General features: G+C 42.3%; 1 protein-coding gene across 4 annotated transcripts in view; it reads right to left on the bottom strand.

The window, feature by feature from the left end:
- SERGEF (secretion regulating guanine nucleotide exchange factor) overlaps positions 1 to 27,814 on the bottom strand; it is a 176,785-nt gene that overhangs the window by 65,856 nt on the left and 83,115 nt on the right. The window contains exon 10 of one of the 4 annotated variants that reach the window (XM_042445845.1): positions 21,907 to 22,005. The exons of the other annotated variants lie outside the window; for them this stretch is intronic. Coding sequence (XP_042301779.1) covers positions 21,994 to 22,005 — 12 coding nt within the window. The 3' untranslated portion in view covers positions 21,907 to 21,993. Of the gene's footprint in view, positions 1 to 21,906; positions 22,006 to 27,814 lie in introns of those variants that run through there. 4 annotated transcript variants of the gene reach the window in all.

The following is a 27,814-nucleotide window of genomic DNA, read 5'->3' as shown; positions in this document are numbered from 1 at the left end:
ACAGAAAACGCCGCAAACGGCGGCGGTGGTAAAAAGTCCTCCTGGAAGACAGCGCCCGCAGGTGTCCAAGGCGGGCGGGCGCGTCTTCAGGGGGTTGCCGGGAGCCGGCTAATAATGGGGCCAGGTTAATAATAAGAATCTAATACTAATAATACATTTTAGGCACTAATAAGAAACACTTGTAACAGTTGCTAATTTTTTGCTATTTTGTTGACATGTCATATCAGCAGATCAACCCTCAACTGAACTTTTCTGAAATTTTTTGTGGCATCACGGAGATCCTTAAGTCTAAGTCTTCAGCCAATCATGTCTTCCACTAGTAACTAAGCCATCTTGGCTCAATGTAGCTGTCAAAACGTCCTGTTCACGGGATACTCTTAATACTCTTCCATTTCCAACAGACATTTATATTGGGTTATGCCCTTTCATCTCCCTTAAGAAAAGCATTCCTGTCTCCATTATAGGGGAGCTGATGTTCAGTTTCAGGGCAGCTGCGTCTCCAGTTGGTCCGTTGTGAAACGTTGACTTAAAGAATTCATTTAAATTTTCTGGCAAAGTGTAATTTCTTCAGTCAAATAATTAGAATCCCGTTATCCCTCAGAGACCCGCTGTCTCTTTCACTGACCTCTTGTTTTTCATGTGCTGTATGGGAAATATGCCCGATGCGTATCTTAACCACTCTGCACCAGCGTTTCACTCTTCAACTTGCTTTCCTTCTTATTTTACAATCCCTTTAATTCAGTCGTTGTCCTTGTTCCTCTCGCTTTCACCTCTCGGCAGGTGTTTTGGGGTGTGCATGTGAAAGTTTTGCCATTTTTATATGGCACTCTTTGCGACCTTTTTTTATTAGCTCCGGTGTTGTTTGGTTTTACTATACCTATTTGAATCATTTGGTGTAGTTAGGGCTAGAAGATGCAGTTGTGTGTGGTGTAGGGGTGCAATACATGTAGATCCTCTTGCTGATAACTCTTTATTTCCCATTCTTCTTAATGCCCTTGTCCTCCTGCAGTACTTAAACTGTAGCTATCTTTGATTAGATATTCGCCATCCATCCACATCCACGCCAAGCGCATCCAGTCCATAATCAATTCCTCCGCAGGGCCTCCCTCAATTCAAACCATCGCAACTGAAAAGTCAGATGTTTTTTTCTGCTGGGGCTAGGCTCCTCCGTCACGGTTCCTTTTTCCTTCTTTTTTCGCTTGTTCTTCCATTCCCCATCCTTCTCTCCCCCCCCTTCCTTCCTTCTCCGTTCTTCGTTTTCTCTTCGCTTCCCCTTCTTTCGCCTTCTCCATTTTCACATCTGGCTTTCTCCCTTCTCCTCATTTCTCAGTTCAATTTCAATTTCAACTCATTTCACTTCTCATATTCAGCCTGGCGAATTCTAATAGTTAAAATGTACCTTTAACTACACTTTGCTGAAACGCAAAGAGAAACAAAAATAAGGATCATCATGAGGGATCTACAAAAACGACATAATTCAAGACCTTCAGACCCTAGAATAATAAGCAAACGGAAAACAGTTATAAGGATCACAAGCTGAACTCTGTCTCGCGGGAAGCTGAGATGGGTAAGTTGAGGTGTCAACTTGGGGCCGTGGGTCCATGAGAAGGAATGAATCAGAGAAAGGCAATAATGCGAGAAAAGTAGGAGTTAGGTCAGAAAAGAGAAGGATCTCCTCACTCAAGTCTACAACCAGTGCGCCGAGCCTGCAAGTCCTGAATTGAGCCGTGTTGAGGGCAAGAGGTCCTTGTAGGTTGTCATGCACACTCATAGATCCACAATAGTCAAAAAAATAGCTGGACTCACAAAAAAGTCGTCATCAAATCAATCACATCCATCATCAACGCAATCAATGCCTCAACATCATCAATAGCATCATCATCATCAATCATCAGCAAGTGTTCGGAATAGAAACCCAGACTGAATTCTGTGTTCTGCAAATGCCATTACTGGTGGTTGAAAGAAAACTGCATCTTTTTAAAATCATTTGCCGTTAAAATCCCTAATGATAACACAACCGGAATGTCATTCATTTAAGTCAGAATTTTTTGAAGAGTGGTTTTGAAGGTGTTATTGGGCAGAAATGGGTGGAACAAAAGAAAAAGTGCGCCATCCTTTGGGCGGATCAGCAACAGTTGTAGCCATCCCCAAAAAATGAGGCTTGACGCAAACTCGGGGGGCTGGGGGGGGGGGTGGACACTGTGGGGGGAGCTGGGTGGGAGACCCAAGGAACGCTCCCCACCCGCCCTGGGTCGATTTCGATTATATGGCAATAAGGCATGGGCACTGTTTTACACTCACACATCATTAATGCCACTGTGGTTGCAGTAAAACCCCAAATGCGCAGCAGTGGATGGTCAAACATCATGGTTTCTGCAACACCTATTGATGTGCCTTCTAGGGGCAGGCTGTGGGTGTGTGGTGTGCCATGGCCCCAATCGGGGGCAAAAGGGGCAGTGGTCTGCCACCCCTCTACAAAGCCACCTTGTTGTGTTTTTAGCAAAAAAAATGAATAATAATTTACATATAATTTTTTTAAAAAATCTCTAACATTAGATTGAAAATCCATACCCCATCTATACCTTGTCCTTATCCAAAAATAACTCCAAAAACCAAAACCCCCCCCCCACGCCAACCCACACCCTTTTGCATAGGGGCTAAGATAAGTGACACTTTTTTGCTTTTTCTTTCTCTGATGGTTTACAAACCACGTACACTACCCCTTTCCATGCTCCAAATTACAAAGATATTGTAGAAAAGTACCTTTAGCTATGTGAATAAAATGTGCATGAGACATAAAGAATTTTTGTGTTGAGAGACTTGGGTATCAAGCTGTAATATATCTCAATTATGTATTCATATTCAAATACAGGTAGTCCCAAAATCCTCCCCCCTCCCCTCCCAAAGAACGCCCCAATTTCCTTCCCCCCTTCCTCATCCCCTCCATGTTCATTTCCACAACTGCAAAACATTAAGCTTCTTATCCCAGCGTTTTTGTAAGGGAGACTCACAAACCGTACGGTTTTTTAAATGATTTTATTTGTGGTTCACCTGTCATGGAGCCCCTTAGGGGGGGGGGGCTGGGTGATGTGGATATCAAAATATATAAAAAATCTACTAATACATACATACATACATACAAGCAGTAACACCCTCGCTCTTTACTTTTGTCAAAATCCCTCAAGGGAAAAGCACTTTTTTTTTGTTTGGGGGGGGGGGGGGGGGAGTACAAATAGTGCTTTAGGGTTATTGTTCCAATGTTTTTTGGTTTACTGCACGTTGCAAATGTTTAAACTGTAATTTCAGTAATGCCAAGGTTAAGTAAGAATGGAGAAGCAGGGCGGATTTTGCTGTCTAGAGGACAGATATTGACTTTGCATTCCACAGCCCGAATACAGCTATCTAATATGTGTTTTAGAGTGACACAAGCTAGATAAAATTTATATCGTACAAGCTTTGGTTGTGGCAAACTTGAAAATAGACCAGGTATAAAAGAAAAGCATAACCAAGGAGAACTCTGCGCTCTCCCACCGGTTTTCTGTCCCTCGGGCAACAAAACATGTTCCCTGCTTGCATGAAGGTTTGGTTTATGGGTTTTTTCTGATGCAATTGCGAGTGAATAATCTTCCAGCTTATGCAAAAAAATAAAATAAAAAAGTGATTTGTGTATGACAGGAGAACACAGTCTGTGTCAGCCGAAGTCAGCAGCAAATTTCGGCAGCGATAGTGGAGGTTTTGTGCTTTAAAAGAGTGGATTTGCATATTTAGAATCGGGATGACAGTATTCAAAAAAAGACAGTGGAGTAGCCATCTATCTACTGGGGAGACTATAGCTGGATTTTCCTCCCCGCCCCCTGCCTCCTGCCTCCCCTGCAACTCCAACCATGCCCAGCAGAATGGCAAATTAAGATGCAATGGGCTATAATGTTCCCACTTTATGCTATTAAAGCAAACTTCTTTCTTCTCTTTTCTTCATTTTTTCCTTCTGTAATGTTTTTACATATAGTTATATGCATATCTCCTCAGCAAACATCCTCGGCCCAGTTCATGCAACAGTTGACCAAAGCAATTTCCATTTCCATATCATCCAACATTTGACAGATAAAATCAATGGCTTAAGGCAATATCAGGTGTGGTCAAGAAGGTGAATGCTTAGCAATGAGGAAGAATGCACAATATAGGAGAGCTGCAGCAGGGTTGCTTTTGCCCTGGTCCGGTTGGGAAGGGACAAGATCCTGCACCCTCCTATCCTCTCCTCTGCTGATTTAATTCATGCAAACTCTTTTTGCACTTGGAGCAATGAAGCAATCTAGGAACTGAGAAGTAAAGTGGGAGGAAAAGAGAAAACGGAAAACATTTCAAAGCAGATGAAGAAAGACGTAGGAGAGAGAATTAATTGAGACTGTCTCAGCCAAAGTGTAACATTGCAAGGATGCATTTTTAAAATATCCTATAGTTGGAATATGTGTGGTATGTATGTGCCCTCGAGTTATCGTGTTGATGTATGGTGACCCCAGGAAATTTCTTAGGGTTTTCTGAGGAAGAAATAATCAGAGTTGTTTTTGCCAATTGCTTCCTCTGAATATATCCGAACAGCACCTGGCAGTTCGTGTGGTCGCTCCAATGCCAAGTACTAACCAGGATTGGCGTGCTGAGCTTCAACATTAAGAGTGATCTGGTTGCCTTTAGAGTATTTAGGCCTGGAAAATATGTATACCTCCCAGAGTATTCTTGTATTAAATCTTCCATACAGGCTGGTGACCATAGACACAAAGTTGATTATCTCTAGTGAGATTTCATTTTTCACTTGATGCTTGGTTAATATCAACTTCTTATATACATAAAATTCCATGTGGCCTTACATTTTATCTGTTGGGCTTAGTTGCCAATGATGCACTTTATTGGCCTAGAAATTCCTGCTTTCTCCACACACCTGACAGGGAGGCCCAGTAGCAAAATTCCACTTTTGAACCTCTATGAAATGACACATGTAGAAAAGAGTAAACAATTTTTAATGGAAAATGGAAGGCCTTTCTGGAATACTCTAATTAGAACAATTAATTGCTCTAACAACAATGATTTTTTTTTTTTGCCAAGGATGGAAAATTAACTTCTTTGACGACAACAACAACAAACTGTTCTTATCCCCCCGCCTCCCCTTGTGCGATAAAGTCTTAAATTCAGAAGTAAAAAATAGTTGCGTTGAATTAACACAGCAGGAGGAGGGGGAAGAGAGGTGTGGTTTGCATCGTGCCCTTTCCATTAGAAACTCTAGCAAAAGTAACTGCGCAACCTCTCCTAGGCATCCTCCTTAATAATTGTTTGCCCTCTTGACTATGCTCGAATGTTGCTTGGGGGGAGGGGGGGGGGGACACTTGTCCCTGTTTTCATCTGTAAAAATATTGGAGGGTAGGAAAGTTTTAAACTCTTTATATTGTGTTAAATTGAATTGTATCCTAAGAGCTCATGATGAAGGAGGGCAGAAATATCTATAATATGTCAGTCCAAATTAAACACATATCCTCAAATGGGCCAGAAATAATCTCTTCGGCCCACGTAGTTTAATGCATGGAATACAAACATTGTACTGGTTCCTTCTGCCACTATGCAAGGGGAAGAAGACTCTCTAATATTGTTTTTAAAAGGGAAAGAACTAACACACTGAGGGCAACTTGTACCGGATACAGGTTAATGTTGACGGCTGATGGCTTTTTAGGCCACTATGTTTTCCTTTTCATAGTCTCTCCAGGATTGCAAGAGAACTGAATTTCTCTAATAAACAATCCTTAAAATTTACAAGTGATGGGACATTAGTCCGTTCTCAGTACCGAACATCCTCTGTTTCAAGCACACAGAGACCTGCGGTTTCCTGTAGTTTCACGCCTATGCCACGTTTTGTTCTCGTGATGCCAGTCGATTACGTTGTATAGTGGGGGAAAACAGTAATTGCTTGCACCAGCTAAGCAGGCTCAAAATAATAGTTTCTCGAATCACCCACTTCACATTGAAGCCACATCATCATCAAACTTTTTATGCTTGTTGTTGCTGTTTTAGGGCTTTATTATATGTTGTCTTTCGCCAAATTTGGGGCCTCAGATGCCTAAAAATTAAAGATTGCAAGTAATCCTTGGAAACATGCAAAACATATGAAAAGATCAAATGAAAACGGAGCTGTTTAAGACAGCAGAGCAAAACATATTATAACTGTGTTAAAGGAATAATAAGAAAATAGGGATTGGTAACCATGGGTTAAGGAAGGAGGATACCTGTAAGGTTATGTTTAGCCATTGATTGGTTATACTGTGTTTGTGAAGTTGTAATGCTTTTATGCCGCATCCATATTTTTGTGGGGTTTTTCAGCTATGTGGCCAGTGTTCTAGAAGAGTTTGTTCCGGACATCTGTCTTCTTTTAGTTAGCAGGCAAAGGTGTTACTTTGAAAGAGGCCTTCAGCTGTTGACAGCTGTGTGCTGTTTTTAATATGTAAGTGTTTTAAATGGGGTGTTTTAATGGTGGTTTAAAAGTAATTTTGTAAATTGGATTGGATATTTAATCCTTTTAAAACACCCCCACTTAATGTCTTTAAACTTTGAATCTCCTTCCAGCCTCTCAGAGGTCATTCGACTGCAGCTCCCAGCAGACCTAGCCAGCATAGCGAATGTGAGGAATCTGGGAGGTGCAGTTAATCAACCTGTGAGAGCGTCATTGAACTCCACCTCTGCTTTTGGGGAGTAGTGCTTCATTCCCTGGCCTATTGGAGCCTTTGGTTCAAGATCTCATGTGTCCTAATGATATATTGTGAGAGAGCATGGAATACAAAACACTGAAGTGTGTGAAGAGCGACCTGCCAAGATGTAGCTCAACTGAGATATTAAGTAGAGACTACCTGGCTCACACACAACTGCTCAAAATGTGGCAATAGTTTTGAAGAGACAGTCCTCCAAGGCATTCAATTCTTCAGTGGGAACTCTATTCTTCCCTGTTCCACTGAAATGCTTTTGGTCCCCCCATTTTCTCTTTACAAATATAAGCAACATGTTGCTTTTTTTCTGTATCACAGATGTCATTGCAAAACCTATCAAACACTCTTTGTGGCTCTTTTGGCAACGTAAAGATGTACAAAGGCATGGGTCTCTTTAATTGTTCTTTGCCAAAATGTGATCAGTTCAAACCAACAACTCAGACAGGTAGAAACTCCTCCCATCTATTGGTGATGCTTATTCAAGGGATCAAAATATCCCGTCTGTTGGCTTATGTAATGTGTGGTTTGTGCCTTATGGCTGGAGCCATGTAAACCCAGAGCAATGGAGAGAAATTGCTAAACACACACACACAACACACGTTGATATCAATTTCTTCTTCAAACAGTGGGTCTGAGGATGAGTAACTATTCATCTCTATGCTGCAAGATCGTATCTGTTTGTACAAAAGTTTATCCACAAGATAAGAAATGAACACCGGAATTATATTTGTCTACAATTCCACCAAACAAAACAAAACCACCCCCAAAGATTCTTTGCCATAAAAGTCTAATTATACAGCTGAAATGAGGTAATGGAGATAATATATGTAATCCTTTCTTTGTCTTTGGAAAATTAGCATAGCCGTCCTTTTCACTATAGGCTTGTATTTGGATGAGAGGCGGGGAACCAAAGAGAAGGGAGATACCAAACCACTTATTTTAGCAGCATTTTGCGTGCTACCTTTATTGTAGTCTTTTCTAAGGGAAAGAAAAGAACTCTTAAGGGGCGAACATTTGGTAATAAAAGCTTATCTTTAGCAACACAATAGAAATGGGAAGCGAATGGGGGTTACTGGGGACAAACATATCCAGCTCTTGCATATCTTTCCTTATCCAACTTATTTTTCCTCAACAGGTGAGATTTGTATTCAACCGAGATGCTTTTTGCTGTCCTGGCTTTTCCATTTTACCCTTTTCTCTTGCCCAGAATGGATGGTAAAATCGCTGGTGATGTGACAACTTTGGGAGCGAAGAAAGCCAATGCACCTGGTAATATTATTCATCATCGGTCCAGAGTCATATTTAAGTCTCCCTCGCCATCCCGGATATTCTCTGAGTTACTCCTAGATTTTTCAAATCCATCTTTACCATCAAGAGAACTAGCACTTGGCGCTAAGATGAGATTTGTCTGGTGCTGACATGTATTGTTGCTCATCGAGCAAAATGCAATTGCCTAGAGGGGCGCAGCCACAATAAAAGACTCAAACAGCATATGATGAAAGGCTACAACTTTAATTAATCAATCATCAAACCAAGGTAGGGTTGGCCCAAAGCAATGAGGTCTGGTCTGTGCACATTGTACAACACCCTATTTTACGATGACCAAATTCCCCCGGTCACGGTCCAGGCTTCGAGATGACCTAGGGGTAATGAAATGCCATCTTGCAGCTGTCAACATGCGATCGCATGCACTCAATGAAGCCCTGTAGTCACCAGAGGCCGCTGCCAAGATGTGGCCCCTACAATGCCACAGCGCATGCCCCCCAAGCTCCCATGTCCCAAAGGACTCCCAATCCAGTGCTACACACCCTGGAAACATCCCACCAGATATAGTGCCTATTCTTCCACTCCAGATTGTGACAGGAAAAACCACTAACCTTAGGGATAGTCGATCTGCAAAGGACGGAGTGAAAGCCCGTGGCCTTAATAGGTCCGTTATGGAGGGAGGAGCCTGGGGGGTGAGGGCAGCCCCGCCCCTCCTAGGCACTGACCAATGGCTGCCCTGGAGGACTAGGAAACACAAAGTTGGTCTCACTGCTCCCCAAGTGGGCACTGGGAAGCAAAGTCCCTTCCCCTCCCCTGGCCAGCAATTGCGGGCCGCTCGCCCCAACAAGGTAGCTGGGGTGCAGACGTGCCCGCACAAGGCCGGGTAAGCGGCGGAGACCCCCAGGCAAAGCGCCTGCCCTGGTAATTGGGCAGCCATGCGTATCTCATAGGAATAAAATCATTGGCATAAAAGTTCTTGCCCATAGGCCTCTCACATCTTCAGATGCAGGTACGGGTGACAGGGACAGGGTCTCAAATGGGTTGCATCTGCCTTCTGTAATACTCTATAGGCCATATTTGGGTAGAGGACAGTCGAATGTGCAGCAAAGGGCCACCAAGAACTCATCTTTATGGCCCCTAAAAGAACTGCCCCACAAGTCCCATAAGATCCCTATTTAAAATAAAAGATGTAATCTTTTCAACTCAGAACCAGGGGGGTGCAGCTGTATGAGGGTTGGAACTATCACTCTGGAGACAGAGTTTTATTCCCTGCTTTACCATTGAAACCCTCTGGGTGACTTGGCAGAGTCCCAACACTGGTCTCAGCTCAAAACCCGCCTGGGGGGGGGATAGATTCACCTCCTCTCACAACCACTTTGAACCAACCTTAGTCACACAACGAGACAACAAACAACACAACAAACTACAACGGTCCTGTTCAGACCAGTGGCAACATAACCCTAGATGCCGTAACCAAAAGAACCTCCAGTGTTGTGAACCCAATCTGAAATCTAATTTTAAATGGAAACGTCCAGTCTTTTTATGTAACTTTCTATCTTGTATAGTTTTAAGTGTTATGTGAATCTTTCTATTTTGTTGTTTTAAGTTTACAGCATTCGCACCAGGTCTATTGACTGCAAATAAGATTTATGAGACGAGTACAAACAGCAAGAGTTTTTAATTGGCGTCCTGTTTGCGGTGTGTTTTCATGCAGCTTCAGTTTACCTTACTAACAATGATCACAAGACTTTGAGTCCAGTCCTTACCAGTTTCTGGAACTGGGAGCGACTTCTTAGGAAGCAGGCTGAGGAATTGTTGCCTAAGGACAGATGCTGTGGGGAGCGGATTGCCTGGAGAAACCTCACTGATAAAAAAGTATGGCACTGAGCTGCCTAGGATTCCTTCCGAGAGCTTAACACACTGATTTGCTGGCGTAGCGGCTGTCTGATAGAATGTGCCAGTAGTGTTTAGCAATCCACTCTACAGAGGAATGGTTTTATGTCTTTGCAGTATTCCAGGGGAAGGAAAATGAAAATATAATGACAGGTGGTTTAGGATACAGAGTCTGGTTAGAAAAATTGTAATAACATTTCATGGAGGGATAATGGGGTTCCCCCATATTACGGTAAATGTAAGAATAGCCTGCGTTGCTTTATGGATGGTTGTACAAATTATATCACAGCTGTTAATTATTCTTTTATAGCTCTCAAATTCAGTTAAAGTTAGAAATGTAACCGTTAAATAGCTTCCTGTCTCTGACCGAGTGCATACTCCTTTCAGCTTTAAATAGAATTAGCAGCTCAGGGGAGAGAAAAGAAGTCCAGCAGATATTGAAACGTTCTCAATGTTAAGGAGGTGGAGGAAGAGCATATCTTTGTTTTTAACCTACAATTAAATAATATTTTAAAAATCTAATTCCCCATACTATTTGAGATCAAAATAAGTCTTATGGCAGAACAGCTAATATCATTTTCCTTTCCAAGGCCTGCTTTATGCAGAAAAATATGTGGCGGTAATTTTATTTTAGAACGTGGCTCCTGTCTTTATTATCATAGTGAATGAGGCTACATATAAGGTCCATCGCACTGTTGCACAGTTAACATAATGATTTGCTCTTTAAGATGGGCGTTAAGCTAAATAGTTTTTGAATTTCTCTTGTGAATGGTCCCTCCTTTATTTAATGTGGAAAATGGAGAGAGGCTCAGAAAGAGAGAGAGAGAGAGAGCAGGCCTTATGCCATTGTAATTAGGAACGGGTGAATTTTGTTTTTCGGTTCATTTAAACGTTTCATGTTCATAGCTCAAAATTTGCAAAATTTGAATGTAGGAGGAAGCAAACTGACCTAGGGATGGAGAGATTTTTTTTTAAAATGTTATTTATCATTTTTTGGATTGGCATTTACCAACGTAAAAACGGGGCCGGTGGGAGCGGCCCCATAAGCCGGCTCCCGGCCACCCCCCTGAAGACGCCGCCCGCCCGCCTTTTGACATCTGGGCAGCGGCCCAGGAGGACTTTTCCCCCGCCGCCGTTGCGTCGCTTTTCCGTGGGGGCGGGGCCGGTGAGAGCGGCCCCATAAAGCCATAGAAGGGTGGGGGGAGGATAGGGATGCGGGGGATGCCTGGGCCGGGGATAACACCTTGGTGGGCGGAGCCCCTATAGAGGTTGTGTGGGGCAGGGGGAGGTATGGCGGTGGGAGAAGGGACTTCCGTTCCAGGGGAAGGCGGGATAGATGCATCATATCTATCTCGCCTTCCTGTCCCCCTCCCAACCTGAAGGACCTGAGGGTCTTTCCAACCGTGCCACAAACCCTGTCGCTGCTCCTGTGCAATGCCAGGTCCATTAATAACAAGGCCCACATCCTCCAGGACCTCCTGGAGGACTCTAAGTGTGACCTGGCTTGCATTACCGAGACCTGGCTGGGGCCTGAAGGGGATGCTGTGTGGGCTCAGGCCCTGCCTGCCGGGTACTCGGTGAAGGACCAGCGCAGGTTAGGTGGGCGGGGGGGGGGGTGTGGCCTTGGTACATAGGAACACCGTGTCCCTCACCAGGAACCACCTCCGACAGACCACCCATATCGAGTGTATTTACCTGACCCTAAAGGCTAGGGACAGTCTGGGGATTCTGTTAGTGTATCGGCCACCCCGTGCATTAGCAGACTCCCTTAACGAGCTGACACAGCTGGTCGCTGAGCTGATGTTGGAGACGCCCAGGCTTCTTGTCCTGGGTGACTTCAACATCTCCCTCACGGCCAGCTATGTTCCATCTGGTGCGGCTCGGGAATTCATGGAGACCATGACGGCCATGGGCCTGTCCCAGCTGATACAGGGTCCTACGCATTGTGCGGGTAATACTCTCGATTTGGTCTTCTGTTCGGAGGTGGAAAATCCGTGGGTGGAAATAGCTAATATTTCCCCCCTGTCATGGACGGATCATTTCCTGGTAGAGGTGAAAATCAAGGCTTCTACCCAGATCCCCCCCGGGGGTGGTGGACCAGTTAGGATGGTCCACCCTCGAAGGCTGATGGAACCTGAGAGGTTCCAAGAAGCCTTAGAGGGGTTCGCGGTTGGAAATGACGGCGACTCTGTTGATGCCCTTACCGGTATCTGGAATACCGGCCTCTCCGGGGCTATACACAGAATCGCTCCCAAGCGTCCTCTCAGGCCTGCTTCCAATCGTAAGCCCTGGTATACGGAAGATCTCCGGGCGAGGAAGCGGGTTCTGCGACGACTAGAGTACCGTTGGCGGAAACACCTTCGCTTACACGACAAGACTCTCCTAGACCGATTGTTGAAGGACTATGGAGAGGCAATACGAGCAACAAAGAATTCGTTCTATGGTGCTCGTATTGCGTCCGCTGAGTCGCGTCCGGCAGAGTTGTTCAGGGTGGTCAGGGAGCTAACTCAGCTCCCTCCTGCCCTGAACCAGATCCTTGAACCTTCTAAGGCCTGCTGTGACCTGTTTAACGACTTTTTTGTGGATAAAACTTCTCGTATAAGCGAAGGTCTGAACGCCGACGTTAAGGCAGAGCCAAGGGTAGAAGTGTCCAGAGCCTCCGCGGACTATGTTATACTGGATGAGTTTGAGTCGGTGAGTACCGAGGATGTGGACAAGATCCTCGGAAGTGTTCGGAAAACAACCTGCTCTCTTGATCCCTGTCCCTCGTGGTTAGCAGCCCAGGGGGGATCGGCGGTAACGACGCTGTTACGCCGGATAATTAACACCTCTCTCAGGGATGGGCGATTTCCATCGGATCTTAAATTGGCCATTGTAAGACCGATCCTAAAAAAGCCCTCCCTTGACCCCCTGGTACATAATAATTATCGGCCTGTTTCGCTGCTACCATTTTTGGGGAAGGTGATCGAGAGGGCGGTTGCGCTCCAGCTTCAGATGGTCTTGGATGAAACGGATTATCTGGATCCATTTAAAACTGGCTTCCGGGCGGGTCACGGGGTTGAGACGGCCATGGTCGCCCTGGTCGATGATCTCCGTCTGAGCGCTGACCGGGGAAGCGTGTCCCTGTTGGTGCTCTTGGACATCTCAGCGGCTTTCGATACCATAGACCATGGTATCCTTCTGGGACGCCTGGCTGAGGTGGGAATTGGGGGCACTGCGCTCCAGTGGTTCCGTTCCTACCTCTCTGGGAGGTCCCAGATGGTGCAGCTGGGAGACGTGTGCTCCAGCGAGCGGGCCCTTAAAACTGGGGTCCCTCAAGGAGCCATTCTGTCTCCCATGCTATTTAACATTTACATGAAACCGCTGGGAGAGATCATCCGGAGACATGGGGCGCGGGGTTATCAGTACGCTGATGACACCCAGATCATTTTCTCTATGTCTCCGACTGATGCAGTGACCGGGGATGGCGTCTCTCCTCTCGTGGCCTGTTTGGAGTCAGTAATGGACTGGATGAGGGAAAACCGACTCAAACTTAATCCAGAGAAAACGGAGGTACTAGTGATAGGTTCCCCCGGTCCAGGAATGGCGGTGGTTCCACCTGTCCTGAACGGGGTCACGCTCCCTGTGAAGGACTCCGTGCGCAGTCTGGGAGTGCTTCTTGATTCGTCGCTCCATCTGACTCCTCAGGTGAATGCGACGGTCAAGAGCACTTGTTACCAGCTCCGGCTGATTCGCCAGCTGCGCCCATACCTGGACCGGAGGGACCTAGAAACTGTTGTACACGCTCTGGTAACTTCGAGATTGGACTTCTGCAATGTACTCTACATGGGGCAACCCTTATACCAAACTCGGAAGCTCCAAATTGTACAGAATATGGCAGCCCGGCTGGTCACTGGCGTATCCAGGACCAGCCACATAACACCTGTACTCAAAGATCTACACTGGCTGCCCATTCGCTTCCGAGCTCAATATAAGGCGTTGGTTATTACCTATAAAGCCCTAAATGGCTTGGGCCCAGGATTCCTAAAGGACCGCCTCTCCCCGTACAATCCGCCTCGCACCCTCAGAACATCTGGGCAGCAATTGCTGAAGGTGCCTGGGGCCAGGTTAGCTTCTACCTCAAGAAGGGCCTTTTCCACAGCTGCCCCAGCCCTTTGGAACACGCTGCCCATGGAGCTCCGCTCATCTACCACCCTGGCCCAATTTAGGAAGGATCTCAAGACCTTCCTATTTAAGCAGGCATTCCCCGAATAAAGATCCTGTGGGCCTCCCTCCTCTTCCGTGGCCATGAGGACGGGCTAATGGGGCTTTTATTGCTGTTTTAAAAATGTATATTAATGTTTATGTGTTTTTAACTTTGTATTTGTGTGCACTTGCACTGTTGTAAGCCGCCCTGATCTTCTTGGAAGGGCGGGATAGAAATAAAGATTTTATTATTTTATTATTATTATTATTAATTCTTACCAACTCATCCAGCATGGCCCTCAGGTTATACACACATAAAGGCATTTCTTCATAGTTTAATATACAAAATCACAACTTTGGACTGCAAAGAAAGCAGGGTTATCCATTGCCCTCTCCTTTACTACAGTGCCTTTTAATCATTGGTCCTCCAGATGCTTTGGACTTCAACTTCTAAAAGTCCTAGCCAACAAGGACAATGGCCAGGAATTCTTGGAGCTGAAGTTTCAAACATGTGAAGAACCAAGGTTTGAGAACCACTGCTCTAGAATGTACTTTTAAAAATACACACACATTCTGATGAGTAAGTGAATGTCCTAGTACATGACTATGCCACAGAAAATGTAATGCAAGGCTATGGCACAAATTAAAAAAAGAGAGAGAGAAAGATTATCTAAAAGCTACTTAGACTAGAATATTTTATCAAAATTTGAGATTTATCTTTAGTCACAGGGATATTAAAATCCCTACCATCAATTCGTTGTTTTGTTTTGTTTTGAAACATAACCATGCAGGTCTGGAAATGAGTATAATTTTATTCACTCTGGGTTTAGAAGTCAAAAGGGAATGATGAGTAGTAACAGAAACTGCAAATCAGTAAAGATCAATGCTTATATAACACTGCATAATCATTCTTTTCTCCTGCTGTTTCTTCATGCACTTGATTACTGTCTTGTACCACTGATTTGTGCTGTTTGACATATCCCAGCTATATTCTGGCATGCAAAAATTCAGGAGATGTAGAAAAAGAAGCAAGTCTTTAATCAGACAAACTCTCAGCTTCAAAGAACCTAAAATTTGAAATGTTCAGGATCACATCTGTCTTGATAAAAGGAGACAGCACCTTGCAAATACCCACCAACATCTATGATGAGGAACAGACCAAATGCAGTTTATTATAAACATGCTTTTATTGATGAAGCCGTAAAGCTGATGCTATAACTTCTTTTGCTGTATCATTCTCAAAGGTGCTACAAGATCCTTTTGCATACTGATATTCCAGACAAACATGGCTATGTCTCTGAATGCAAGAAAATACTTCCCTCCTCATTGAAAGTGATAAACTGGACAGGATGATTCAAGGCAATGCAATATTTAGAGACGTTGTACATAGGCATATGAAAGATAATACTATTTATTAAGTATCAGTAGAAACAAAGAGCCAATGCAGTGTAATGGTTTGAATGTTGCCCAAGGTCTAGGATTTTAGGAGACCAGGTTTCAAATCCCTATTCAGCCATGAAAACCAACTGAATAACCTTGGGCAACTCACCCTCTCTCAGCCTAAGAGAAAGGCAATGCAAACCTCCTCTGAAGAGATCTTGCCAAGAAAATCCTAGGATTGGGTCACCATAATTCAGTACTGTATTCACTTCAAGGCATGTTTAAAAAAGCAACAAGAAACAACAACTATAAAACATGTAACTTCTGTTCCTTCATAAAGAGCCAGCTTGGCATACTTGGTCTGAACATTGGACTAGACCTCTGAAAGACTAGCATTCAAATCCCCACTGATCCATGGAAACCCATTAGGTGACCTTTGGCAAATTATGCCCTCTCAGGCTAAGAAGAAGGCAGTGACAAATATTCTCTGATTAAATGTTGCTCAAAAAAAAACCTATGATGGAGTCAACTTGAAAGCATGTAACACGTATCTTCTAACTGTCCTGATTTGCCAGGGACAATCAAAATCAATCCTCTGTCATCCCAATTTTTCACCTGCTTTTAAAGTGTCAGTTTCTCTCTCCCTCTCCCACTTTCACCTTTATCATCATCTTACTTCAGTTGCTGCACCTTGAGTTCAAAGTGCAAAAGTAGTGGGGAAATGAGGGGGCAGGATCTTGCCCTTCCTAGTGGGCTTAGGCAAAAAGCAACCTGCTGCAGCCTCTCCTAGCTTGTGAGTTCTTCTTCAATAATTTATGCTATCTTGACCACCCTCTGATGCTGCTTGACCACACATGCCCCAGTTTTCATTTGCAAAATGTTCGTGAGTATCATAACACCAAGAAGAATGTTTCATAGCTTAGAAACTTCTTAGTATCACCCATCCCACATCCCAGTGCTCTTTTCCTCTCACCTAATGAGGTTTTTTTCTTTTTCCCTCACCCACACACAAACCTTTGTACTCTTTTTCTTCTACAGACAGTGACTCTCTTTCTCCATGCTCAAACAGGTGCTCTTTCTCTTGCCCACCCAGGTGATGTTACTCTTTTCCCATCCCAATGTTCTCTCTTTCTCTGTGTTCTTTCCCACATTTCTTCTTTTTCATTGTTTTTTATTCTTTCCACCAATGTACTTATTCATTTATTCCCACTGCTCACCCACCAACTTTACCAAACACCAAAAACATTCTATAGTCTTTTTTAAAAAAATTATGACTCCAGGGGCCCTGGAAAAGGCAGCAGTCATGTCCACCATGCCAATTCTTATCATGCTTTGACTCATAGGCAACTCCCTAAAAGTCTAGAAATCTGAATATGCCAAGCCTGGATGCAGCTAGCTCTTAAATGGTTAAGGAAGTGTGCCAACTATTGACTGGTAACATACAGAAGATTGCAAAGAGATTTAAATTAACTACAAATAATTAATTTTTCAAAAGTGAACCTCAGTTGCATGCTCATATGGTCCCCTCAGTACATATGCCAAATTTCAGATGTCTAGATTTCCTGTCCTGCAGGTATGGAGTAGACAATCACACATATGGTCTCTCTTTAATTGGCACAGATGCTGAGAAATATAGCAATGAGAAACAATTTTTTTTAAAACTGTTTAAAATTTATCCAAATTTACTGTTCAGTTCTTTATTCATAATGCCCAGTAAAAACATTTCTGGCAACATTACAAAATCTACCTTTAAAATTTTTTGAGTTAACATATCAATCTTAGGATCAGAAACTTTTAATCTTCTTGCAAATCTACCACATATGAAAAAGCAGCTCTCCTTATCTTGACATCCCCAGCACTGATTTGAAATATCCCAGGCCATTTTCAGCAGCTTATTTGGGTCTAGATACTATCTGGTGTAGTGGTTTTGAGCATTGAACTACAACTCTGAACAAGTCATATCCTTTCTGCTTCAGAAGGCAATGGCAAACCTGCTCAGAACAAATCTTGTCCCCCCAACCCCCAGCAGAAAAAACAAATCCATGATATGTTTACCTTAGGGTTGTCATAAATCAGAAATGGCTTGAAGGCACACAACACACACACACACATCATCCTCATCATCCTCATCATCATCACATATAGGTTTGGAGTTTTTTAATTACTGCACAAAGTAAATTTTATATGTTTGGACCACATCCCCACTGCATACATCCATACGGACATTATGTGTGCCCAAAGTTTTGGTCCAACGTTATCATGTACTCTTTTACAGGATCATCTTTTGTCTCTAGTTTCAGAAGCCATGCATACACTTTTTAAACTGTATGGCCATCTTCATATAAATCTAAATAAAACTCATTTTCTCTAACCTCTACAGTTGCATTTCTCTTGTCTTAATAAAATGTGTCCTTAAATTGCATACAGGCAAACTAATTAAGATCTTTGCCTTCCTTGAGAATCACTTCTTGATTAAACCTTTTGTATCTTGTTCAAAATAGGAAAGATCATTGTAGCACAACCATTTCCAAATTTAATCCACCCTTTCCTTTTAAAAAGGTTCTCTGTGGTTAAGAAGACTTGTACAGCGATTTTTAAATTCAGCATGTGCTTTATCTTTATCATACCAAAATTAACCATGCCAACCAATTCTTATATTATGGTTTCAAGTTTCAAGAGTCTCACATCTATAAGTATTATCTATTCCTACAACAATACAAAACTTCATAATATAATTTAACATTAGGGACTCCCAAGCTGACCCTTTCAAGTTGTTTCTTCAGTCATGAACACAGGCTGTGACTAACCATGAACAAGCTAGCAAGGGTGTTTCATTAATTCTTCAGGGAAGCAAGAATAATCATGAACTACTTGCCAGAGAAATCTCTGGGAGGTGGGGATCTTCCAAAATTGCAGGGCAAATCTATTGGGTTGGCTGCCTCCTAGATGACTGTGAAACAAAACCTGGAGAAATTATCTGGGGTTGTCAAATTTGTGCGTCAGGAAAGGAGTGTGTGTGTGTGTGTGTGTGTTTTTTTTTTTTTTTTTAAAGCAGAATGGTATAGCATTCACAAATCAGCAGTTTCTAAAAGAAACCTGTAACCAGGTCTGCCACTCTCATTGACACTCAGGCTTCAGCTTCTGTGACAGAAACTGTGAAGAAATCCCCCTGCATCATTCCACAGTGCAAAGCAGATGGTGACCACAGGATGCACTGAGTCTATGCAATACAAAGTCCTGCCAAAAGATACACATAATTTTGCATGCCATTTATCTTCCTGCATTTATTGGAAATGGGGTTCCTTCACATAAACAAGGCTGGAAACAAAAAATATTATGTTGAAGAAACCTCAAGATTTCTTTTTATCTTAACATTCACTGTGACTGAGAGAATTCAAAGTAACAGGAATAAAAATTCTCCATTGATTTATTGAATAAATAGCCTTTCCCCCAAAAGGAGAACTAAAGAGGTTTATGATATAAATAAAAACAAAATATAGCTAAAACAATAGATAATACAAATGTTTTTAAAACTCTGTTAAACACAACAAGTCACTTAAAATACTAAATTTTAAAAGTTTGAAACATTCAAACCACAGCATAAGTGCCTGAACCAGTTAAAAGCCAAAGCCTGCTTCCCAGTGGACCTCTATGCAGGTCCTCAGCCTTGCCTCTCACCAGTAGCATCACTGGAGGAGAGGGTTGCTGGGAATGTGGGCCACACCAGGTGACACCCCAGTATGAGGTTTGACACCAGCTTGTCTCCCTGCAGGAACTGCATGGGCCCGTGCTGGCACTCCCCTGGGCTGCGCTAGTTCTCCCCAGGCCTGGGCAGGCTCTCACCGGGCCACGCTGGCACTCTCCTGGGCTGCAGCCCTCACTAACATGCTTCCAGCCCTCGCTAACAGACTTCCAGAAACCCCACCAAAAGTCTGGGGCCAGAAGTCCCGCCCACCCCAAAAGTCACACCCCCACACCAGGTATCAACCATTGCAGGGACACCACTGCGTCTCACTACTTATTGCCTGCCTATCTCATTTTGCAATCCCAATGCAAATGCAAGAATTGTTTATGGTTAGATTTATCCTCACTTTCTTGTCTACACCTCACTTTACTCTCAGCAGCTCCGGACATGCATCACTGTTGTTGGATCTTGGTCTGTGTTTCAATTTTCATACCACCTCTGATTCCTTTGCCTTCTCGTTTGATATAAGAATCGATACTGGCCTGTTTAACGCCTGACATTTATCTTGGCTCCAAGTCTTCTAGTTGTTCACCCTGGATTCTAGTCACCTCAGTTAGTCATCACGTCCATCTGGCCTCTATTAGGACCACCATCCTAGAGGGCCAAATACACATATAGCTTTTTGTGTTGCTTTAAAGCACTGAATTCTTCTCCCTGTGAAGGCATGCTGTTCATTTCTCTTAATTTCCTCCCCCCCCCCCCCCTCGGTATCTGAAAGGATACCTTTCACTCTATCAGCTCAATTTATATGTAGAACATATTATACAAAGGGCAGGCTTGGACGCAGAAGAAGGAGGCGTGAAAATAGGAGAAAGGAATATCAACACTCTAAGATATGAAGACAACACAATTTTACTAGCAGAAAACATCACAGACAACTACTATGGAAGATCAAGGAAGAAAAGTCAAATTTACTGCTGTACTTAAAGAAAACAAAATAATGACCATGGAAGATCTACACATCTCAACCTAGATAATTAGGAAGTAGAAACAGCAAAAGAGTTGCCATTCCTTGGATCAAACATTAACCAGAACAGAGACTGTAGTCAGAAAATCAGAAGAAGACTAGGAATGCAGAAGGCAGCTATGAAAGAACGAGAAAAGATCCTACAGAGTACAGATCTACAACTAAGCATGAAAGTTAGAATCGTATAAACCACTGTATTCCCTATTACTATGTACAGATACGAGAGCTGGACTGTGAAGAAAGCAGAAAGGAAGAATATCAATTTATTTGAGATGTGGTGGTGGAGAAGAGTGCTGGGGATACCATGGACAACCAAAAAGACAAACAAATGGGTCCCAGAACAGATCAAGACTGAAATCTCCTTGGAAACCAAAATGACTAAACTGAGTCTATCACTTTGGCTACATCATGAAAAGGCACGACTCATTGGAAATGAGGAAAGCTAGGAACACTAGGAAATGCTAGGACATTGGAAAGCTAGGAAAGGTGGTGTAGAAAGAGAGGAAGACTGCATGCTGGAAGGATGGAATCTATTAAGGAGATCACAAGCATGAATTTACAGGACCTGAGCAGAGCAATGGGAGTCTTGGCAATGTCTCACCCACAGGGTCACCATGAGTCAAGATCAAGTCGAATGCTGTTAACATCAACAATAAACCTGGGGGTTGTTCCCACTACGGTTTAAACTGGATCCCGATCCAGTTTAAACCACGATGGTTCCCACTTAATTGGAATCCCTGAAGCAATTCGGAAAGGGGGGCCCATGGTTTTTACCCATTTTTACCCATTTAACCCAAGTCAAAAAGACAATTTGGAAATAAATCGATTCAGCCCAAATGGGAACCAAGCAGAATCAAATCGGATTCAAATCTGCCTTGGTTCCCACTGGTAGTGGCTTTCCCAGCCATACCACCATGCTCCGTCCTCAGTCCTCCGTCCTCACAGCCTGCCTCTCTCCTTCCGCCCCGGCTTCTCCTCCACCCTGTATGGCCAGGAAGGACGGAGGGAGACATGATGGAAAAGCCGCGGCTGTTGCTTCCTGCACTGATTCTTGAAACCGGTGCAAACATAGTGGGAACCACGCTGTTTACTGAGCCAGTTTCAGAAATCGGTGCAGGAAGCAAATCAAGAAGTAAGTGGGAATGAGGCCCTGAAGTCTTTAATAGAAGTGTCCTTACCCCCTACATCAGGTTATGGGGTCATAATTCACTCTCGTCAGAAAAGACACCCACAATATAGATGCCCAGGCTTCTCTGCTTCTCACAGTAGAAACCAGTCCAGTGAGTCCTCTATTAAATTGGGCAATCTCTGTAAAATCTATAGATCCCCATGTCTTGGTGCCAGTTGTGTTAAACCATGGGGGCTTGTGTCACTTGTGCTGTATTAGCATTAGATATTCAATCCTCCCCTCCCCCTCCCACAAGAGATACTGGATATAGGAAAAGTTCTGGATCCCAAAACTATTTAGTCATTTGATACAACAAAAACTGATTTTCCAGAAGTTATTCCCTTGACACTCAAGGGCAACTCTCTAGCTTGTAAGTACAATAGCAAATCACTGAGCTGATGAAACTTGCCATTCTAGCGATGCATGCTTTTCAGTGTGTGTGAGATCCTAATAAGGAATTGTGCATCTCTGCAGTATACAATAAAGGGATAAAAGCACTGCTACAGCCTGTTTTTAGTTATGCATGACAGAAAAATGCTAATGAGATTACAGACACACATACCAGATTTGAAAGTGTTTACACTTCATGTGTTGGAGCTCTGTGGGAGGTGATGTACATGCACAGGAAAGCCACATCCAAAGGACTCCTTCAAACTCTTCTCTTCTCAGTATAATCCCAGTATAGAAGATAAAGGGAATATGAAAACAGTTCTCTCTCTGCTCTAAGCTGAACAAAAGTATTTTAGTTAAAACTTTATTTTTTCATTATACTTCATCTCTCACATTATATCCCTTTCATATTCTGGAAGACAGAACCCTAAAATCAACAAGCAGAAATACATGGCAGATATAAAAAAAAAATACCTCTCTCTTTACATGCACATTGATCCCTGAAAGGGGGGGGGGGGAACCAAGAGACGTTAAAACATGACTCTTTTAACTGTAATATATTTAATTATTTTTAAAGGGGAAGGGGACATTGTAATCTTATGTATTATATTGTATGTGGGCGTTTTAGTGTGAGCCGCTCTGATTGTCTTGCTACAGAAGAGTGGGGTATAAATAAAAGTTTTATTTTATTATTATTTATTATTATCAAACTAACAAAAAATTAGAAGAAATGAAAACTGATAGTTATTTGTACATGGTCCAAGTGTAGTCAGTCTAAACTAAATTGAGTTCTCACAGCCATTCTGTGTTTCTAGCCTGATGCAGAAAACATCAGTGGTCACAGACCATGCTGGCCAGGGGATTCTGGCAGTTGTCGTCCAAAAAATTATTTTTTAAATAATTCTATATGATGCATGCCTTTGTTTTCTTTTAATTTTTTATTAACAAAGACAATTGAATATGAATAGACAAATCAAACCCACAAGACAAAACAACCAAATATAAAACAAAAATTAAAATTTGACTTCCTGCTTCCCTCTATCTGCTTTCTAAATTAATATATAATTTCTCCTCTCTAATCTTCATGTACATTTCATTTTTAACTTCTAATTATAATAACAGGAACTATTGACTTTTCTTTCATAATCACAATTCTGAATAAAAAATAAAATGAATTAATATATCTTATATTTTGAATTGTGCACAAGTGGTATCTCATCTTTTCCTATTAATATACTCTATAAATGGATTCCACATTTTCTTAAATATTTCCACTGAATTATTTCTCACCAAATCCTACACTTTATCTAAAGAGGCTAATTCCATAACCTTTTCTATCCAGACTAAGGCCCTGTATATATGGGCAAGATCGTTGCCGCACCAAACCGCACGGGTGTGGCAGCGATCCACTCGAAAAGGGAGCTGCAAAACGCAGCTCCTTTCTCGACTGCTGCCAAGGCACCATTAGTGTGCTGGAACGGCACAGTGACATCTGTTGTGCACCGTGCCCTTTGGTGCGCATGCTGTCTGAATGCACGTGTACCAAAATGGCACCGGAGAGCACAGATTTTGCAGACACTCTGCTCTTCCGAGCCCTAATTTCGGCCCCACGCTGCCGCAAAGTGGCAGTCTGTACCAGGCCTATGTATGTTGGCATTTCATTGGTTTTCCACTTCCTTGCAAATACTGTATCAATCTTGCAAATGTAATTAAATAACAAATTTCCATGCTCTTTCTCTTCCTTATCATCTGCTACAGAGAGCTGATGAGAGAGTTGTTCCGGAAGAGTGGAGCAAATGACGTGTGTGTGTGTGTGTGTGTGTGAAATCATTAAAATTCATTTCCTCTCCCCACTATGTCCACAGGTTGTGTGTGTATGTGTTCACATACATGTACATGTGCCTTCAGTCACCTGTCAACCTATGGTGACCCCATGAATTTCATAGGGTTATCTTAAGCAAGAAATACTCAGAGATAATTGGCTGTTTCCTTCCTCTTAAATTTAGCCTACCACACGCAGTACTACTTGGCTGTCTCCTATTCAAGTTCTAACCAGGTCTGACCCTGCTTAGCTTCCAAGGTCAGTTGGGATCTGGGATCTGGGATCTGTTTGGGCTGTTTGACAGATAATAGTGAGCCATTATGTGTCAAGCAGCCCTGATTATGTTAATTGGAGCATGGATCATGGCCACTGACACTTATGAAATCTTGATGGGAAAATGGAAGAAAAGCAATGCAAGTTAAAGATGAGGCTTTTCAAAATACACATACAAAATGTATTAATAGCAAGGGTAATTTTGATTTTTCTGTAGTCCTCCATATAGAATGTAATAGGACAGCTGCCTATATAAAAATATGGATTTTAATCTCTACACAGTTGCAGATTCCATGTAAGAAAATATCTGAAATCAGCATTTCTATATTATTTTACGACAGTGATATTGAAATAAGGAAGTTACAGGCCTCCCAACCCCTTCACCCCCAGTAGTATAAAGGTCATGATATAAACAATTCAAGGAGGGTTAGAAGAAATATGTATACTTGCAATAATGGATAAATGATGGAAATTATTAATACATCTCTTTAGAGTAAAGCATTTATTTTTAAATATGAAGAATGAAATGTTGTGTACAGTGTTCATTGTCACCAAAACAAGTGTCATCCTTTGACAATTGTGCAAGCTCTTCTTTTACTTTCGATAGTTTTCTCTTTCCCATCTCCATAGAGTCTAACGTTCTGAACAATAAAGATGCAGTCACAGGTGGATTTATTTACCCTGACTGCTGTCTCTATTCTATTAGACTTGAAAAGACAATAACCAGAATACCTCACTTCTCCTATCCATGATACCAAGCAGCTGTCCAAACTATGCCTGTTCAGTATGAAGTAGACTGAACTATTATACTATAACAGGCACCAAGCAACTTCCTAGGGGTTCTACAAATATCAAGTGGGGCAATAATGCCTCAATAGCTAATTGCACAAGGTTTGATTTTTTAATTTAATTTAATTTTATGGTATACAGACTCCACAGTTGAATAATGTAAAATACAACTGCTACTGAAAGTACATTTTTGTGCTTTTTAAGATTATTATCCTCTCTCCCCTTTTTCCAATGTCCCCTTTCTTTATTGTTTTCTTTCCTATATGGTTTTCCAGCATCTATTTTCAGTTGTAAGCTTCTGCTCTTTATAAAGTACCATTTAAATAACAACAACGCAGAAGCCCAAGAGACTAAAGAAGATCAGGACTGTGAAAGAAATTAGTGTGGCTTCACTGCATTTCTTACAAATATTCTCACAATTATATTTGTTGTTTACAGGGAAGTGAGAGAGAGAACAATGTTCATCTTAAGGTCAGTGTCCTCAAAAACAAGTGGGATGTGTAGCCATGGCTACATTCTTCAGGGCAAGATTTCTGTCCCCCAAAATATCATTTTCTGGTTTTTCAGAGTGAGTTCTCTTTTGACACAGCTGTCTATTTTAAAACAAATTCTAGAGGTTTGGAAGAAAAAATATCTCCTTTTAGACAGATAAACAAAAAACACAAGGCTCCTTACAATTGTAGGTATATGTGCCCTGTAAAGTCAATTCAAAGGCTTTCATGGCCAGCATCCATAGTTTTTGTGGGGTTTGGGGGCTATGAGGCCGGGTTCCAGAAGAGTTTTTTCCTCATGCTTCGCCAGCAGCTGTGGATGGCATCTTCAGAGAATGCTGGCATGGAAGAGAGTGGGGTATATATGCTGTTGGTTGAGGGGAAGCAATTTATATGTTAATCTGTGTATTGTTCTGTTGTTCTGTTATTGAATGGCAAGGCCTCAGGACATCTAATTAGCATCAGGCAATGGATCATTAATTAAATAGACACCCTGAGACCTTGCCATTCAACACAGAACAATACACAGATTAACATGTAAATCACTTCCTCTCAACCAACAGTATATATACCCCACTCTCTTCCATGCCAGCATTCTCTGAAGATGCCAGCCACAGCTGCTGGTGAAAAGTCAGGAATAAACTTCTAGAACACGGCCTCATAGCCCAAAAAACCATAATATCAAGATTTTTCAGGCGCTCTAGCAGAACCTTCTCTTTCATCTATACCTCCCAACATTTGTTCTCAATTGGCAGCCCAATCCTATGAAAATTCACAATAGGCTTATAAAGCCCAACTAGAAATGTATAGTCTTGAGACTATGGTGCACGCTGCCACAGAGGTTTCCATACGTCTTTTACATCATAGCAAAAATCCTCCTTCTACCTCTTGTTGCAAGAAACAATGACAAAGAAAATGACAACATACTTTCCTATGTATTAATCTACCCAGCCTATTCTGACAATAATCCTGGCTTGCCAATGAGCTTACAGAGACTTTATGTGAGAATTCTAGGGTATGGAGTTCAGTCATCTTTTAAACAATTGTGGTTTGTCCAAATACAAGGAGCAGAGAAGCATATAGCCCACTTTCTTAGAACTGTTTGAAGGTCAATCTAGATCTAATACCCAAAGTACTGTTAAACCAATGTCACTTTACCTGTCCCCTCCTTGGTCTTCTATTGGTCACATGATTTTCTTGTCTGTCTAAATGAATGCTGCGGTATACTGTAGTTATGAGGTGGTGGAGAATTAGGATATGGACGCCCTGAAAAAAGGATTCTGCCCCCCTAAATGAATTTTTCTTCATTCATTAAACGTCTAGCAACACAGAGTGTGAAACATTGTAAATCCTTCACATCTAGGACTTTTCTATTTGTTGTGTCTGCTCACCCTCTTTTCTGAACTGCTAAGCCTTCTTTCTAAATGCTCAGCTTACATTACTGAAATGCTAGAAATTTGAAGACTGAAGGAAAATTGCAATAACACTAACAGAGGGGAAGATTCATTTTCCCTTCCTCCAAAGCTACACCCCTACATGTATGCAAGTATGAGTGAAATGTATGTTTTTGACTAATGGAATTTAAAGTTTGCTTCCTGAACTGAATCTCCCAGTACCCACATGGTCAGAAGGAGCAAGGGTCCACCTGCATAAATACCCTTCCATACCGTCTGAAATAAAGACAAAAACTACAACATCTTAAACAAATGCAGGGCTATGACTAACAACGTCAAATTTTCTTTTCTTTCTCCTGCATGATTTTTAATACCTTTGCCTGTTGAAAGAAACGGTTGAGCTTGCAACGTTTATAATGTGCATTTTGGTTGCCCCAATAAAGATATCACTGTTTTGTGGATTTTGGATGATGTTTTTGAGTTAATCATTGTTATGGTGTGTATATAGGTTTACCAGGGAAGGTTGTGAGAGCAATTTTGAAGAGGTGTGGGTGGGTCAGGGCTGATGATTAACCTGTTTCTACAGTATCAAGGAAACTAATAGTAAAAACCTTGAATAAGCAACCACAGGCAACACAAAAGAAGCTTATTCATAACTTCATCTTCAGCTATGTCCACCAGCTTCCCATTAAGCAAAAGAAAAAAATGGAGGGAGCAAATGCTGTGCCATGACAATGCTCTTCCATAAGCTGCCTTGTCTGTGAAGCAAACCCCAGATGATGGGGTCGCATCCCCCCTCCGCCTGCATCCACAGTACATGCACAAAAGAAGCAGTTTCCGTAGCAACCAAGCCACAGCGAAATTATCAAGACAGCTCTGCTACCAATTATTGACTAACACTGTATGGATCAACTGACATCTAGTGTTTAGTCAGAGTACTCCTGCATAAAACAATTCCCAAGCACAATGCTTTGGTAGGCTGGCAGTATGTATATTTTTACACACAGAGACCACACTATCATCTGATTCTATTAACTTGATGATTTGGAAAATGGTTAATTTTATATGACTCCCATAGAACATCTAATTTCATGAACTGAACTGATTTTTTTTATTTAACAAACAGTACAGGTATGCTGAAAAGGTATTTTTTTTCTTGCATGTGCCACAAAAAGGCAACAGCTTATGGTCTCAGAAGACAAACAAAATGCAAGTGTAGAAAAGAGAAGATGCAGCTAAGTACAGCAATTCATAACTTTGGAGAAAGTCCAAAGAGTGGGCTGATTTTATCCATTTCAAATTTGTTCTTTC

Source organism: Sceloporus undulatus, chromosome 1 (assembly GCF_019175285.1).
Source record: "Sceloporus undulatus isolate JIND9_A2432 ecotype Alabama chromosome 1, SceUnd_v1.1, whole genome shotgun sequence".
NCBI classification, from domain to species: domain Eukaryota; kingdom Metazoa; phylum Chordata; class Lepidosauria; order Squamata; family Phrynosomatidae; genus Sceloporus; species Sceloporus undulatus.
This window is presented reverse-complemented; position numbering and strand designations above follow the sequence as displayed.